This window comes from Grampus griseus, assembly GCF_964374135.1.
Source record: "Grampus griseus genome assembly, chromosome: 20".
NCBI classification, from domain to species: Eukaryota; Metazoa; Chordata; class Mammalia; order Artiodactyla; family Delphinidae; genus Grampus; species Grampus griseus.
In genome coordinates, this window is record NC_139014.1 from 45,191,033 (window position 1) to 45,209,202 (window position 18,170).

Genomic DNA, 18,170 nt, shown 5'->3' on the forward strand with positions numbered 1-18,170 from the left:
ACACCGGAGGAGAAGGGTTGCGGGGGGAGGGAGGGGGGAGGGAGGGGCGGCCCAGGCCCGCCCCGCCTACCTTTGCAGGCCTTGCGGTGGGTGATGGGCTTGCCCAGGTCGCGGTAGTAGCCCTCCTTGCAGTAGTGGCAGTGGCGGCCGGCCGTGTTGTGGCGACAGTTGAGGCAGACGCCTCCGCTCTTGCGCCCCGACAGCTTGTAAAGCTCCATGTTGAAGCGGCAGCGCCGGGCGTGAAGGTTGCAGTTACAGGCTACGGGAGACAGGGACGCGGGTCAGGAGCGGAGTCGGGAGGGGCGCCGGAGACCCCGTCCCCCCAGCTGCCCCTCCTCCACTGCCGACCCTGAGACAGCCTTTCTTCCGGGAGCTTTTTCCCTGGCTCCCCTGTTTGCATTCATCAGCGGGTACTGACCACCTGGCAGTACCTGAACCGTCGCCAGCCGGCTGCTTCCCTCTCCAGTGGAGAGGGTTCATTTCCTTCAAAGGATCCCCACTCCCCCCGGCCCACACACCCATCACACGAGTCAGAGCTGGGAGATGCGGCTGGCATCCTCCTTGTGCCCAAATCCTGCTTGCTGTGGGCTGAACTGTGTCTCCTCCCACCCCATTCATGTGCTGAAGCCCGAACCCCAGAACCTTGGAACGGGGCTGTATTGGGAGACATCTTGGTAGAGGACCTACCTTGGAAATGGGGTCTTTAAGGAGATGATTACATTAAAATAAGGGCATAATAAGGGCTTCCCTGGTGGCGCAGTGGTTGAGAGTCCGCCTGCCGAGGCAGGGGACGCCGGTTCGTGCCCCAGTCCGGGAAGATCCCACATGCCGCGGACCGGCTGTGCCCATGACCCATGGCCGCTGAGCCTGTGCGTCCAGAGCCTGTGCTCCGTAACAGGAGAGGCCTCAACAGCGAGAGGCGCGCGTACCGCAAAAAAACAAACAAAGGCCATAAGGGTGGGCCCCAGTCCCATCTGACTGGCGTCCTCTTTTTATAAAGAGGAAGTCTGGACACGCAGAGAGCTGGCAGGGGTGCAAGTCAAGGAGAGAGGCCTCAGGAGAAACCAACCCTGCCCACACTTTGCTCTTGACTCCAGCCTCCGAATTATGAGAAATAAACGTGTGTTGGTTAAGCACCCCGGAGGCTGCCAACTTATCACCGCAGCCGGAGCAGACACTTGCACTGCTTCTGAGCAGCACCTCTACCCACGCACGCTCCCCACTTCCCTGAGCTCCAGCCACTGGGCTGGACTCCCCTTTTCCCACGCCTCCTCCTGCCACTGAGGGCTCGGGGCCCCGCTGCACCGTCTCCCCTCCCACCATCAACTTGCATGACTTCCCACGGCGTGGTGGCCCACACTCCTGGCTGCTGGGTCCTCTGGACAGGCCCTTAGCTCCTCCCCCCGGCCCTCCTCCTGACTAATCCTGCTTCCCTCCACCTGTTCCCCACATGCTCCTCTGGACTCAGCACCCTTTTCCCTCTACTCTGACGTTGTCCCCAGTCTGCCTCGTCCACCCCCCACGGCAGTGCCCACCTCTGTGCTCCTGTCTCCCAAATCCACATTGCCGGCTTCTGCTTTGGGGACTCTATGTGGACCCTAAGGCGCCTTCCCCAGACCCATTCACTGCTCTCCATCCATCAGGCCTTGGCCCCTCTGTCACCTGAGCTGAGCCCTCCAAGCTCCCGACACTGTAAGCAGAGCAGGAGTTCTAAGCACGTATCTGAAGATGTCCAGCACCTGTCTAAATCTTTCAGTGGCTCCCCACTGAATAAAATCTAAATCATTTAACCCGGTCTCCCGGGCTCTGAATAAACGGGTCCCGCTTCTCCCCGCGCCCCTCTGCCGTCGTTCTGATCACTCCCCTTTCTCCTCTTATGCTTCAAGCTGTATCAAACTTTGTCAGTTTCTGGAGCATGCCACGTGTGAGGACCCGTCACCTGTCCGCTCTGTGGCTTTGCATTTGCCCTTCCTTGCCTCCTTGGACCCTCTGCTCTCAAGCCCCTTCCTCATCTGCCTGCATCCTTCTCAACCTCCGTGTCTTGGTTTCAATGTCACGTCCAGGCCCATCTTCGCCTCCGGCCAGCCTGGCTTGCACTCAGGGGGGTCTGAGCTCTCTAGGGATCCAGCACAGCCCCTACACAGCCCTCTTCATATCACCCTGGGACACTGTTCCTTGCTTCCCCTTTAGGCTTCTGACTCCAGGATGCCTCCAGCTTAAATCTGGCCTAATCTCGCTCACTCTAGGACACGATTTGCCCTTGCTTTTGTGCTAAGCTTGCTTTAAATCGCATTTTATGTAATTGTTAAAGAAACACACTCTTAATACCAGACACTTGAAAAACAAAAGCAGAAAGGTAAAAAAAAAACCACACTCAAATCTCCACCCACTGCTGTTAATACTGGGTCTCTCCTTGCAGGCTTTAATTAACATTTGCTCAGCTGTGGAGCTATTTAATTCTTTCCTACACACGTGGATCATACTTGTACCTCTCGCTTCCAAGCCAATCTTCTCATAATGATGAACATTTTTTTTTATGTCAGATAATGTCCTTCATAGTTTTGAAAGTCCTCCACTGTATGCATACACGAAATGGGCTCCTTGGAATCAGAAGCGGATGCAGTTAAAAGCACGGTCTTCCCAGGTTGGGTAGTTATTTCCAGTTTTTCACTATTACAAACAACACAGTGGTAACCACCTGTGAACATGCACATCTGTACTCTGCTCTGATGACTGTCGTACGGTAAATTTCTCAGGGCAGAATCGCCAGGTTAAATTTTGGTGTTCTCAACTCGGGATCTCAATTGCCCTCAGGAAACGCTGTCCTAGTTTACTCTCCCACCAGCAGGATATGAGAGTTCCTATTTCTCCACACCCTAGAAGAGAATAACAGTATGCATTTGGTATCAGCATTCTTTTTTTTTTTTTTTTTTTTTTAGCCTTTGCCCATTCATCTGGAAAACACACACACACAATTTTAATTTGCATGGCATGTCTTTGATTACCAGCGAGACTGGACATTTCTCCGTGTTTGTTTTTCTATTTATATTTCTTTTTGTGTGTGTATGCATTGCCTGTTCATGCCATTTGCCCAAATTGCAAAAAAGGTGGGTTCTTTTCTTACGATGTCTAGTGCTCTTATTATAGACGATGGATTAAAAACCATTTGTCTTTTTTATATCCGAGCTGCAAATATTTCTACCCGTTTCTTATTCACATATTACTTTTGTGATTTAAAAAAATCTTGCCTCTGTAATTTTTCTCTCTGTTATGACAAGCTTCTTTAAATATTCTTGCTAGAATCACCCTCCAAATCACACACAGTTTACAAGCAGAGATGGATGAGGGCTCCGGAGGAGATGCTGTGTGTGACACAAGAGAAAAGACCTCAGCTTATGCCTGAAGTCTGGAAGAAGCATCCAGGAGCCAAATTAAGCCAGAGAATGACCCCCAAGAGCCTTTCAAGTGTCCCCTCATCACCTCCAGCCCTGGGGGCTGAGTTCAGTCAGGTGCAAAGAAAGTTCAGCTACGCCCTGCCCACCAGCACGGGGAAAGATGCAAGTTCACTGTCACTGTGGAATCACTCGGCCAGACTAGGGTGAGAGGGGGCTGCTCAGAGGGACCACCGAGCCAGTAAAGAGGGGTCCAGGACAAGAACCCAGGTCTCCTGGCTCCTGGCCCACTGCCGCAGAGGAAAGGACCCACATCACTGGAAAGAACAGCTGGCCCTAGACTACAGCTTAGCATCTGGATCTTTCCTACGAGGACAGAAGTCGCAGGGATCTGGAAGAATCACCGGGGCGTCACTTCCTCAGGCCTTTCGGGTACAGGAAAGGCCTCAGTAGCTGCATCTTCTGACCCTTCTCGGAGGCAGATGCTAAGCCTGCATCCGCATCTGTAAAGTCAGTCCAGCTGTTCCCCATTCCCTCCTCAGAGCTCAGCACCCCGCCTTCCCCACCCCAGGGGGAACCTCTGGTTGGTATCTCTCTTCCATATGCACCTTACACCGGCAAAAGCTCTTCCCAAACAACTGGTCACACAAAAGAAAGCTCAGAGGCCGAACATCAAAAGACAGGGCTCCCCCCCGCCCCCGCCCTGTCCCCCTCTTCTTGGAGCTGTCAGGGGACATCAGTGGCAATTGCCCACGCTCAGCCTCCTGCAAAGTATTTTACGGCTTGTTTTCTTTTCTCTTTGTTTTATTTTCTCTGCACAAATGGAAAAATGCGTCAGGCAAAGCAGCTCACATCTGGATCTCCTGGCTCCACACAGGGTGTCGCCCAGCTCCCAGCCTGTCCCCTGCCCCTTCCTTGGAAAGACACCTTAATCCCTCACGCCTTCCTGTTTATCTCCTGCCTCTCTTGGAGGCAAAAATATTGGGTATTAGTTTCATTATCAGATTTCAAGGCGGGAAGGAAAGGGCAGCTTTGTGAGAACGAAGAGGTCAGCCCGGGAGAGAAGGGAGGGCAGAGGGCAGCACAGCTTATAAGGAGCCCCTCGAGGTGCTGCGTCCTGTCCAGGGGTCTCCCAGCCACCCAGAGGGAGCTGATCTGGCCTGGCCCCCAAGCTCTGTGCCCTCCCCTTCAGCTGTCACGTGGGGATCACCAAGGACACATCACATCACTGAAATGGCTGCATTTCAGACCCAGGGGCAAAACGTGGGTCAGGAGAGAGGGAAGCGAGCGCCCCATCCCCCCAACCAGAAACCTGGCAGGGAAAGGGGCCCAGGAGACTTTCCTCTCCCCTCAAAAGGTCCTCTAAGTCTTCTTTTAACATATGCCTGTCACCACCATTCCTTAAGAGTCTACGAACTTCTCCCACCTACCTGGACTGTCCAACCCCCTCACTACCCCCAGGGAGTTCAAGCAACACACATGCAGGTGCTCCGGCTTCGTGCCAGGTCCTGTGCCACAGGCCGTGATGGAGACGGGGGCTCCCAGTCTCACAGAGGGGAGGGAGGGGCACTCTCAGAAGCAGCTCTTAGATAAAATGGGACAGATGCTCCCCTCAGCCGTGTTGGTTCCTGGAGGACAGGGACAGTGTTTGCCCTTATATCCTCCAGGCCAGAGCAGACCTCGATATATTTTCATTATACAAATGAGAGAGAGAGAGCGCAAAAATAAGAAAGCAAGAGAGAAGATGGATGGATGGATGGATGGATGGATGGATGGATGGATGGATGGACGGATGGATGGATGGATGGATGGATGGATGGATGGACGGACGGACAGGTGGACGGGGGAGTGGGTGGCTGAGTAGATGGATAAATGGATGATGGATGGGTGGGAGGATAGACGGATGATGGGTAGATGAGTGGGTGAGTGCATGGGTGGATGGGTGGGCGGAGGAACGGGTGGGTGGGTGGACAGATTAGGCAGGTAGATAGGTAGAAACGTAGGACAGATGCAGGATTGTGCGGTCTGCCAGGATGACACCCTCCACCAAGGCACAGTCTCGTGGCATCTGTGACTTTTTTTTTTTTTTGCTTTGAACTACTTTAAACTTGTGCTGCTGCTTTAACTCACTGATTTAGCTCCTGTCTGCTCAAGCGGACTGCAGGAGAAGAAGCCACATTAGGATGCCCTGGACTCCTCCTGGGACCCTGTACACAATGGGGACTGAATCCGCATCCACTGGTTTGATGAGTTTACCAGACACAGATGCCGGCCCTCTCCCGAAAGGCCTGATGAGCTACCCCCAAATCCCGCCAGGGCTCTCCCAGGCCCAGAAAGAATCGGCAGACATTGCTAGGCCGGATCCTGGCCCCGTCTCTCAGCCACTCGGGTCCTGACTCCCCTACACTTCATGTGGCTCAGGGGCTCTTCTGGAACAGGACGGGCCTTGGGCAATGGGCCCCCTCAGAGCTCTGGGCTTCGTGCAGGGTCCTGCCCACCCTCCCCGCACACAGGATCGATCCTAACGTTCTCCCCTGCCTTCTAGGCCAATTCTTTCAAGAAGGTCGCCCAGGTTAGTTCTGCCGCCCAGCAGGGAACTTTGGACTTTTATATCTGCAGCCGAACCGCCCCACATAACTGGCCCACGTTTGCTCCATCTGCAGGCTTGGGGGCTTTGTAGGCAAGAAACCAGCCCCCAGCCCTGGGCTGCCCGAGTGCCCGGGTAAGCGCAGCTCTCAGACCTACCGTGATCAGCGATGCATTGCCACGAGTCCAGGCCACCGGGGCGGGTGGGGACACGAGGGGAGCTTACAGGGTGGGGGACAGGGGCCGCTTCTCTCACCAATTCCTTTGCTAATTCGGTCTGTGGCTGCCGGATGAGGACCACAAGACCTCCTCAACCACACACAGAATGTTCAGAACATTCTGGGTGAGGGATCAGAGCAGCGGCTCTCAACCACGGGCAGTTCCATCCCCCAGCAGACATTTGACAATGTCTCTACAGACATCTTTGGTTGCCACAACTGCCAAAGGAGGTGCTACCGGCATCTCGGCGACAGAGACCAGGGGTGCTGCCGAACACCCTACCAGGCACAGAACAGCCCACACGAGTTCCCCCGCCCCAAATGTTAATAGTGCCAAGTTGGAGAAAGCCTGGGTTAGAGAGATCATGAATCCCCCCCGCAGGGTAGGCAAAGCTTTACACCCTTTGCTGCTGCCTCTAAGGGCAAACTCAGCAGCTTCAAATGCTGCCCAGGGAGTGACAGACCATTTGTTTTTTCAACAAACACCAGTTGAAGCCTTTAAAAGGGCCAGATTCTGGGAATTCCCTGGCGGCCCAGTGGTTAAGACTCTGCGCTTTCATTGCCGAGGACGCGGGTTCAATCCCTGGTCGGGGAACTAAGATCCCCCAAGCTGTGCGGGGCGGCCAAAAGAATAAAAATAAAAATAAATGAAAGGACCAGATTCTGGTGTGTGCGTGCAGGGGATATGGCGGCAGACAAGACGGACACTTGCCCTCAGGGTGCTTCTGCCTCAGAAGGGAGATGGACAGCCGTCTGGTAACCACACAGTAGACCTGGAATTTCCAACTGTGCCCAGAGCTATAGGGACTGATGGTCGGGAGGCCGTTCTGCTGGGACCAGGTGGACAAGGCAGGGCCTGAGAAGAGAACCAGAGCACAGACAAATATTCTTGCTGGCCTTGCTCCAACTGCAACATGCAGATGGGACGCCTAGGAAACCTGTTCCAATGCAGATTCTGATTCAGAAGGGCTAGAGCAGGGGCCTGGGAGTCTGCGCTGCCACTGGTGGTCCACAGGTCAGCAGCTAAGGTTGGTGGAATTGGCACTAAATTGAAAAGAAATCAGTTGGAATGGAAGGCACTTTGGAGAGAGAGCCCATGGGGAGGTAAAGGGGAGAGTTTACGGTGGGGCGTACGTGATGGAGCAGTGGAGAGACGTCTGGTTTCAAAAGAGACTTCTGAAACGATTGGTTCAGAATAACAAAAATATTTGAGTTATTTTTAAGAGTTTGGGGCAGTTTGTATTTCCTTTTATTTATTATTTTGCTACTCTACTTGGAATATACTGTTTATTTAGAAGTTGTTTGACCCTTGTTTATAAATGTTAAGTATTCTGCCCCAGTGGTGGCTTCTCTGAGCCCAGTTTCAGCGTCTAGTGAGATGACCAGGCTGAGATGTCACCGCTCCCCACACACCTGGCTCCCGCCAGCACCTGCGGACACTGAACTGGGCTCTCAGAGGGCTTCTTTTGGGACAGGGGCTGAGGCAGGACCCACCCAAGCATTTCTGAGGCCCTACCCTTTCGTGTCTTACAGGTGAGCTGGGCATAAGAGAAATGATCGCTCATGTGGATAGATCTGCAAAACAATCAAATCCCCGACTGCAGGTTTCATTTTACTAATGACAAATCTGGTAGCTCATGGGTTTATTTATTCACTCAGCTGATATTTACTGAGCGCCTACTACGTTCCAAGCACCAGGCAAGGCGTTGGAATAGAACAGTGGGCAGGACAGAGGTGGTCCCCACCCTCGCAGAGATACCTGGTACGAAAAAGTCTGGTTAATGCTGTTGTCACTGTCACTTCACTCCAAGGACTACCCCTTTCCCCTGAAAATAGGGCTTAAAGGTTGTCACCAGAGACACCAGCTGCCCATATAACACAGCGGTGACCAGCTGGGGTGAGCCAGAGAGACTGGGCGGCCGCTAAGAGACTAGAAGCATCTCACAGGAGCCATTAGGTTCCAGCCAAGGCTCAAGGGCTTGCAATCACTTGTGGAGTGCCTTGTGTCAACTTCAATCTGAAACAGTGTTGGAATGCACCACCTAGACATGGCCAGGAGAACTGGACAACTCGCTTGTCTAGAAGAAAAGTCAGCATGTCCATGCTGGGTGTGACGGTGCCCAGGTGAGGTGAGGGTGTGCCATGGGACTCCAGGGAATTCCCCGAGAGAACACGAGAGGGACGACGTGACACCTCAAGGCATAAGACGGGGCCACCAATGATACCCCCGACGTTGCACGCTTTGCACGATTGCTTGTTCATTTCTTCATTCAACGAATATTAACAGAGCTCCTTCGATGTGACAGCCTGAGCCGGGAAGCACAGCCGGTATAGGGCTGATGTCACTGCACTTCACTCTTTCAAGACTATGCCCGCCTCCTCCTTCTCTCCACTTCTGGTTTTCAATCCAAGCCACCAATCCCCTCCCAAGACCCCAACATGGGATGGTTCTCAAACATGGGTGCGGAGAATCACGGGATCGCCTGCCAAAAGAGAGACAGCTGAGCCCCAGGCCCATGGGTTTCTGATTCAGTAGGCTGTAGGTGGGGCTTGAACACCTGCACTGCTAACAAGTTCCCAGATGTCGCTGACGCTGCCTGTCCCAGGCCCACCCTTTGAGGACCACTGGTCCAGAACGTGCAGAGGAGAAAAAAAGATGTGTGAAGGCAAGGACCTAGAGTCTCACACGTGAGTGTAGTTATGATTAAACTCAAATGGCACACAACTGATACAACACCACAAGGCTGCAAGGACGAGAAGCAAGAGAACTGGACCTGATGTGGGAGAGCTGGGACCTAAGCGCTAGTCCTGGCTCTGCGGCTCACCCAGGTGTGTGCCTCTGGAAAGCCCACTTGGCCTCTCTGAGCCTCCGTGTTCTCATTGGAAAATGAGGACATTGGGTCTGATGATCTCTGAGTTCTTTCCTGGCCCTAAAAGTCTATGGCTGCGTGACACCAAAACTCCTGGAGATAAGGGGCAGATTCTAGCCAGCAGGGAAGCTTTCAGGAGTTCAGGAGGAGTGTGCTCCAGCTGCAAACTAGCCACAGGTGTGGGACTGAGTGGGGCGGGTGGCAGGGTGGCAGGAAGGGCAGTAAGACCATTCTCAGCTGGCGGGCAGGTCAGAGATGGGGCATGATGGGACCACAGCCCTGAGGGGTCATCCTGCAGATTTCCACAAGTTCAAGGTAGAGAGGATGGGGGCCTTCAGCAGGGGAGCGGCCTCAGAAGGGGACTAGCAGATAGGAGTGCTGACCACCTGGCCCAGAAGGACTGAACCTCCAGGGTACTGGGCAGAGGAAACCACTCTGAGGGAGAAGGTGGTCCACTTCGGGGCATGTGGGTTGGGTGGTGGGTTGATGGGGGGACCTTGGTGAAAAAACTTCCAGGAGGGTAGTTAGCAAGAGGGAACTTCCCTGGAGGGTGGCCAAGAGCCCCCCCGAAGCCAAGTTCTCACAGGGAGGGGCCCACCGACCTCTCTGGAAGTCTGTTTGGTGGTACCTCCTCTTGGGAGACAGAAGGCCTGCAAAGCCACAGCATTTTTTTTTTTTTTTGCGATACGCGGGCCTCTCACCGCTGTGGCCTCTCCTGTTGCGGAGCACAGGCTCCGGACGCGCAGGCCCAGCGGCCATGGCTCACGGGCCCAGCTGCTCCGCGGCACGTGGGATCCTCCCGGACCAGAGCACGAACCCGTGTCCCCTGCATCGGCAGGCGGACTCCCAACCACCACGCCACCAGGGAAGCCCAACACTTTTTTTTTTAAGCTCCAACTTGAAAACAAACTCTCTGACTCCAGACCTGTGCTTTATCTCTGATATCAGAAACAGAATGGACAAGAGGTGGATCAAGGTGGAAGGAAAAATGAAAAGGAAAGAAAAACTGGGAAATGCTTTCAAAACCCAGTCCCCGGTGTCCGTCCAGGAGGCTGGAGTTCCTAGCAGCCAAGGAAGGCTTTAGATGGTTCCTGATAAAGTCCCGGGAGAGAAGTGGCCTGTGTTTGTCAAGGGCTTAGAGAGCTTTAGCCGAGCCTGCACACAAAGGGACCCTCTGTCAACAGTCCTTCAGGCCACTAATAGGGCTGAACAAACACCAGGGTAACAAGCTCTTCACACCTGTGGGGCTTGGGAAAGTCCCGGCCCCTTTGTCAAGACAGCAGACAAAAGAGCTGCTGGGAGCTGTCGTCCACACCCAGCCAGACCCTCCTGGGCTTCTGGAGCAGGGCCTGGGGCGGGAGCCGGGGGCGGCGGGGGAGGGGGGATGGGGGGATGGGGGAGTGGACTGCATCTGAGGTCTGCGAGCAGAAATGTGAACTCCAGTTCACAGCGAGACGGCGGATGAACAGAATCCCCGCGCACAGGCTGATGGTGAGCGGACGGGAGGGGGCGTTTCGTGGGCTGGGCTGGGGCCCCGGCGGGATGCGGGGTCACAGGGTGAGAGGCCTGGTGGCTTTCTCCCCCGAGGTCTGTGCAGGCGACCGGCCCCTCCCGAGGGGACCGCACAGGGCCATCCCCCGAATCAGCTTGACCTCTCCGTCATTTTTTCCACTGACTTTTTTTCTCTGTAAACATCGTAGCTTTTTCTTTCCCCTGCCCTTTTTTGGCCGCCGCACCTCCCCCGAAGGCTTTGAAACGATCCCTCCCAACGTCTCCCAGGCTTTTTGCTGCCGAGGGATAACTCAGGGCTCCTGCCGCACAAACATCCTTCTCTCGGTGGAGGAAATGCCGGGGACGCTTTGGTGAGCCGGGAGGAGTCGTCTCAGTTCTTTGTCTGCAGCCCAGTTCCTCACATCCTCCCTTCCCAAGGCCCCACCCCGGGCCGCTCCCCCAGGCCCACTGTGTGGCCTTCCCAACCCCAGATCCCTCTTCCAACCCTCCTCTCACCTTGTCACTACCCTGTTCTGGAACCTTCCGCGGCTGCCCACTGACTACAAGATGCCAGCTCCCTTGCCCTCAGGGGTACTGGTTTCCAAAGAAAGGTCCAGAGACTAAGAGTCTTGCTTCTCCCTTCTAACAGGGCCGGCCCTGCATGAACACCTCACCACCACACCCCCGGCCATGCCCAAGATCCAGCAGCCCAGTAGGGAAAGGAGATGTCATCCTCCGAAGGGCTGCTGGGGGCTTCCAAGTTTTACTCGTTTACCCTCTTGTCGCAGAAGAAATGAGAAAAACGAGGCCTCAACAGGCAGAGAGACCTTGCCAAGGACCTGGAACTCGTTAGGGAGCGCTTTCCAGACCTCCAGTGCTGTGAGGTGGCATGGCCGTGGGCAGGAAGAAGCCCGATAAACCCGTGGTTGCTGGAATTCATTCCCCAAGGCCGAGACTTTTCAAAGGCGGAGAGAGTGAGCGAAACTCCCCCAGCTTGCTGCGGGGGGCTCTCTTTCCTCGTGGCCTCCCCACCCTGCCCAGATGCCTGTCTAGCAGCACGGGGGCTGCCTTCCAACCCATGTTCCCCAGAGGTGGTGTACGCTGTCCTTTACTAAACAGACATACGAGGGGTGATTCGCCGGCCGCGCCAGCCAAGCCTGGCCCCTACTGCCCGGGGTCATTTCCCATCTGTAATGGGTCCCATCGCCGAGTCTGGCACATGCCAGGCTGCAGACTCCAGCGGCTGGCAGCAAGGCGGTTTAATGACTTGCAGCCGATTCTGTTCCCCCGACACCACGCAGGAAAACACGCGATTCCCGGTATACCTTTCCCACTTCCTTCCCCACCGTGCCACGGCCGTGCACTTCTCTGCCGGACCAGTTACTGAATTCAACTCTGCAGTGAACTTTGACCTGGGCTAGAAGCTCCGGAGACCAGCCTCGGCTGCAGCCTACCCTGCTCCCGGGGATGCGACACCGCACGTGTGAGCCCAAGAGATGGAGGTTCCAGTTCATGGATGGATGGGGACAGGCTGAAGCCGGGGCCCCCGTGGGCCCCTTCTGGTCAACACAAACGTGACTTCTCGTTTCCTAATGCACTCTCCAATGAGGGTTGCCAGATTTAGCAAATAAAAACACAGGACGCCCAGTTCCACTGGAATTTCAACAAGCCCTTTTGAGTGAAAGTCTGTGCCAATTATTGCAGGGTGGTCCTATCCCTGTCACCTTCTGGAGCCCCGTCAGACTTGTGCTTTGCCCAAGAGGTGTGATTCGGCACAAGAGCTTTTTATCAAAGGTAGCTCTGATCTTCTCGGCACCTGAAAATCCAGGAAGAGGTTAAGAGGGTCCCTCAATTCATCAGGACCAGGAGGGAGGGGGGCTGTTCGGGCTTTTCTGAACTCCAAGGGTTGTCTGATTCTCCAGTTCCTGTGTGGTCTGTGCCAGCCTGTCCTGCCCTAACCACTTCTCTTTCTCCATCAGCTCCGTGAGAACAGAAATCCCCTGCCTGAGACCATGTGGAGATGTGAGAGAAGGGAAAGACCCTGCCCACCTGAACCGCTACCAGGCTTCTTGGCCTCCTTAATCAATAGAATTTGATAAGAAGCCAGACAAGAAATTCAGGCAAGGCATAGCACAGGGAGATCAGCTCGGTGCTTTGTGTCCACCTAGAGGGGTGGGATAGGGAGGGTGGGAGGGAGACGCAAGAGGGAGGGGATATGGGGATATATGTGTATGTATAGCTGATTCGCTTTGTTATACAGCAGAAACTAACACACCATTGTAGAGCAATTATACTCCAATAAAGATGTTTAAAAAAAGAAATTCAGGCAAGGCTTTATTGGGACACATGCTGCAGCACAAGGGATCGAAAACTAGTAACAAGTGCCCTTGTTCGCTCCCCGAGGGGGAGGGCTGGCCGGTTCCTCATACGGGGTGAGGGTGGGGATGGGCCCAGGGGTCGGGCCAGAGGGGTGACTTAGGTAGTCTGCCCATCCCTTTGGGGGTGCTGTGTGGAGGGGGCTTGCGCAGTGCCCTGCTTTTGCTCCCCACTCTTCAGAAGCGGCAGTTGGGTTCTTTCGGTCTTTTTGTATCTTACTGTCCATAATTTGCCCCAGCTGTGCATTCATGCAGTTATTTTTAGTTCCTTAGAGTTTCTTTGTATTTTGTTGCTTGAGGAGTCCAGATGCAAGCACTGCAGCAAAGGGTCCCAGGTCCCAGGTCCCCACCTATCTCATGATGACCCAGAAAGTGTTCTTGGTGGACACCACCACCAATGCTGAGCAGACAGGCCACCGCTCTGTCCCCACCGGGCTCTCCAGGGGCCCGGTGGTCCCCAGCATGCCCCGATATCATATGCAAAGATCCCACGTGGAATCTCGCCACCGTCCAGGGAAAAACAGGAGGAGAAGGCAGTTATGATCAGAACGGCCCAAACTCTTTACCCAAAAAAGTCCGTTTTCATCAGGACATGCTTTGTGGTAGAACCGATTAAACTCTGGACCCCAATTCTGAATCCAGTTATTTTAATCAAACCAGTGGGTATCATTGGTTTAGATACCAGTCAAGAGTTGATGAGATCACAATTAAAGACTTTAAATAAACACCAGGTCACTGGAGAAGGTAGGTGGCCTACCACAGGACAGAGAGAGTGACAGGGAACAGCTGATTCCAGCTGACCTAGAATGGGCCCTCCCCAGGAGGGAGTGATCTTGCCGTTTCAAGGCAAGTAGAGGCATTCAAGCAGAGGAACACAGTACAGGAGACTCTGGCTCTGAGAAGGAGGGCGCACCAGGTAAAGTCCCTTCCGACTCAGCAACCCTAAACGGAGACGCAGTTCCACCTCTGGGCTTGGGAGATGCTTCCAGGTTTGAGGCTCCAACTGGACTTGTTAACATTCTTATGTGTGAGTTAGTGGAAGGGGTGTCCTGAGAAATCCTCCAGTCTGTAACTGATCCTGAGTCAGAAGGAGACAGCAGAAGGACTTCCAGCAAACGTGGCGGATTTATTTGCAGAAAACAAATCCCAATGGTCCTTCTGGAATGAGGTCCCATGTTACCAGCTACAGCTAGGGAGAACAGCCTGGGGATGACGGCCACCTCTTCCTCGTGGACGGATGACGGCTCCACAGCTGAGCACCCTTCTGAGAGGGCTCTCGGATCAGCACAGCGACAGCAGGACAGCAACGGCTCATCTAAAAACCAGCCACTCTTTCGGGGTTGCAAAGGCTTTAGGGCAGACCGATCTTCTGCAGAAAGGCACCAATGCAGCTGTGTGCAGCTGGCATCTCTGTGACGGCTGGTGCCAGGAAGTGCTGGCTGTTGTGCATTTTAAACACCTCCCCTGGATTTAGGAATAGTCCAGCCCAGTGGCTTGCTGGCTCTGTCGTACTGAGGCTCCCAAGCGAGAATCACACAAGAGACTGGCCCTCACAGGAAAAGGGAGGCTGCTGTGGTAAGTGAGCCCCTTCGCTCTCCTCCTCCAAATGGTTTCCAGCGCCCACAGTGTGGCCGAATGCCTAGCTCACTAACAAGCAAAGAGGTTCTGCTGCACGGCTCTGGCTCAGCACCCAGAGGGCATGGCTGCGGAGGGTCCCCCGGATGTGTCGAAAACCCCGTGGGAACTCCAGCCCCGCTAACCCGCAGGGTACAGGAAGCAGGAGGTGGCTGGACTCTCTTTTGCTGTTTGGCTTCAGGACGGAGTCCCACAGTGTTGACACAAAAGGCTGTCCCCTCCTTCAGGCCTCACCCCCAAGTGGGGCAGGAACAAGGGTGCTAGAGCACTGATGTGTCCAGAAGGGGTGAGGGACCCCTGGGAGCTCCAGAGAACAAACGCCAGGCCACGGCCTGAAGGATGAGGCGCGCTGGCAGAGGGGCGCAGGGGGCAGGGGGCAGGAGTTGAGGGCAGTACTCAAAAGACGGAACGGCTTCCACCTGGCCATCGAGAAGCACTTTGGCCACTACAACAGTGACAGGGGAGTCGCCTGGAGCTGTGTCTATGCACCAAAGTAACACCAGACACCCATGCTGTCACGACTCTTCCCAACGTCCCCCGAGGCAGGGATCATGAAGTCCCTCCTGGCACCTTACTAGGCTGTGTCTCCCTTACTTCCTCATCCGTGAAGCAGCAACACTGCCCTCAAGGCATGCCATGGAGGTGAGGGATGCGCGTGCAGGGGTGTGGAGGCCTCCAGAAGGGGCCCCAGCCCTAGACAGACCAAGCTGCCCGACTAGTGACTTAGGAAACCATCTCCCTGAAAAGGGGACCCTCCAACACTGTTGGTGGGAATGCAAATTGGTGCAGTCACGATGGAAAACAATATGGAGGGTCCTCAAAAAACTAAAGATTGAGTTGCCATGTGATCCAGCAATCCCACTCCTGGGCATATACCTAGACAAAACTGTAATTCAAAAAGATACAGCCCCCTTATGTTCATAGCAGCTCTATTTACAATAGCCAAGACATAGAAGCAACCTAAGTGCCCATCAATAGATGAATGGATAAAGAAGATGTGGTACATATATACAATGGAATATTACTCAGCCATAAAAAAGAATGAAACCATTCCATTTGCAGCAACATGGATGGACCTAGAGATTATCATAGTAAACAAAGTAAGCCAGAAAGAGAAAGACAAATACCATATAATATCACTTACATGTGGAATCTAAAATAACGACACAAACGAACTTATTCACAGAACAGAAACAGACTCACAGACATAGAGAACAGACTTGTGGTTGCCAAGGGGGAGGGGAGGTGGGGGAGGGAAGGATGGGGAGTTTGGTGATTAGTAGATGCAAACTATTATATATAGGATGGATAAACAACAAGGTCCTACTGTGTAGCACAGGGAACTATATTCAATATCCCGTGATAAACCATAGTGGAAAAGAATAGAAAAAGGAATGTGTGTGTATATATATATATATATATATATATATATGTATGTATAACTGAATCACTTTGCTGTAGAGCAGAAATTCACACAACATTGTAAATCAACTATACTTCAATAAAATTCTTTTCAAAAGAAAGAAACCATCTCTTTACCCCCCTTCCTCTCCACAGGAGGCACAGACGGAAAACTAACACAAACCTGCTTGCTCTTCAAAACGCCCCACAATGTACACAAGGAAGTCACAAAATAAAAAAGCGAAGGACCAGGTCCCTGATCTTACAAACTTTATCCACCTGACATCTCACAAAGAGCACATGAGTCAGGGCCTTTCACGTCCATTTTACAGGTGAGGACGTCGAGGCTCCAGGCTGAGCCCCCATGGCTCCCAGGGGGCAACTGGAAGGGAACTCTGATTGGCTCCAGCTCGGAATCCCGGCATCGTCCTGCTTTCCCAGCTGCAAACCGTGGGGTTTACCTCTGCCCCCTGGACCTCCACCAGTGACTTGTAACCAGAAGAGAACTATTTAAGGCACAAGCTGGGCTGGGCTGGGCAGGGGTTGTTTAATGACGATAGTTCCCCTCAGGTGAAGTCTTTGGATGTTTCTTCTTGCCTTAAAATTAGGGGGTTTGGGAACCAGACAGGTTTCTTGTTCAAGTGGGAGGGGGACCTGCGTGTAAACGCCCCACATTTCTTGGCGCTGGTGCTTCTGGCTGCTTCGGATTTGGCTAATTCCCCAGGCGTCCTCTGTAATTCCACAGTAATGTGGCTTTAATTGTCCCCAAAGCAGGGCATTCTTCCTTTATTGTGCAGTAAATTTCCCTCCAGAGTTCGGATTTCATGCGCCCGCTCCAGCCGGGGAGCTGGGCGCCCCCTCGGCCCCCAGGGGAGGCCGCTGTCCTCACACAGGCCCCTCATCCTGGCCACCAGCCCTTCTCCTGCCTCAGCTGAGCCGGGGGCTGGAGGCGGCCCGGGGCGGCTGTCAGACCCCCGGGATGGACACACTGGCAAGGAGGCAGGGACACTGGTCTGTGGTTCTGTCTGGAAAACGAATTAACTAACAAATGCAAACAAGCTGTCACACCGTGATTCGTTAGGCTGGGGTTGAGACTGGGTTTCCATCCGTTTGTCTCAGCAGCACGGAGGCAGGAGCTTGGGGTGCTAAGAAGGGGCTCGGGGTCTGCTCGAATCTTCCACATGGACCACCTGGGCCAGACGCCTGCATCCTTCCCGGCCAGCTTTGTGGCGTCTGTAATGAACAGTAATTATGAGCATCCCCGTATCAGATGAGATAAGGCTCATAAAACACGGCGAGGAGGGTGAGGTGCAGGAGGTCAAATCCCGCCTGTCACACGCTAGCACGTGTACTTGACAGTGGGCATGTTTGTTAAGCGCTCTGTCTCAGTTTCCTTACCTGGATGAGGACAATAATGGTGCCCACCTGTCAACAGCAGCTGACACAGAGGGCCCAGTAACTGATGTTACCATTATCGTTCTGACAAACTGTTCCAGGCACCCATAAAAGATCTGGATGCAGGGACACAGGTTAAGAGACGGTCAGAACCCTGGGTGGGCTCCTCGTGGGGAGACAGAAACAAAAGCAGAGAGCAATACGCTCACCAACGGGGTCACCTCAGGGGAGACCCTGTCCCTCGAGAAGCAAGGCCGGCTCTTCTCCAAGGGCCCTTGCGGTTTAAGGTACGACTGTTCTAGCAGTGGCCCGACATGGTGTGTACCCAGAGTTTTAAGGGATTCTCACTGTGACCATCTTTCCTCTCTAGAACCTAAACTATCTAGAACAGAGCCAAGAACGATACAGAAGGGAAAAAAAATTCTCTCAGCAGCCAAAACAGCGGTCACCACTTTTCTCCACTAAGAAGGATGCTCTAGTTCCAGAAGGTCCCATCTCCACATTCTCCTCTCTCTCTTGTTTACACGGAATTCTATCACAGCACGAAGATGAGGGAGCTGGAGTTTGGCAGGGAGGCGGAAGACAGAACAACAGGCAAGGCAAGAACCCAAAGCAACATGAGGTGTGAGGGCAACAGAGGGGCGCTGTGGTACAGATGTACCACATCTTCCTTATCCACTCATCTGTCGATGGGCACTTAGGTCGCTTCCATGTCTTGCCTATTGTAAACAGTGCTATGAACTCTGGGGCCACACGTGTCTTTTCGAATTAGAGTTTTCTCCAGATACATGCCCAGGAGTGGAACTG

At 53.8% G+C, this 18,170-nt stretch overlaps 1 protein-coding gene across 1 annotated transcript in view; it reads right to left on the reverse strand.

Moving 5' to 3' along the window:
* NTN1 (netrin 1) overlaps positions 1 to 18,170 on the reverse strand; it is a gene marked incomplete at its 3' end in the record, with an annotated part of 185,444 nt that overhangs the window by 63,914 nt on the left and 103,360 nt on the right. The window contains exon 3 of the mRNA XM_082678842.1: positions 71 to 259. Within this exon, the coding sequence (XP_082534968.1) occupies positions 71 to 259 (189 nt within the window). The remainder of the gene's footprint in view (positions 1 to 70; positions 260 to 18,170) is intronic.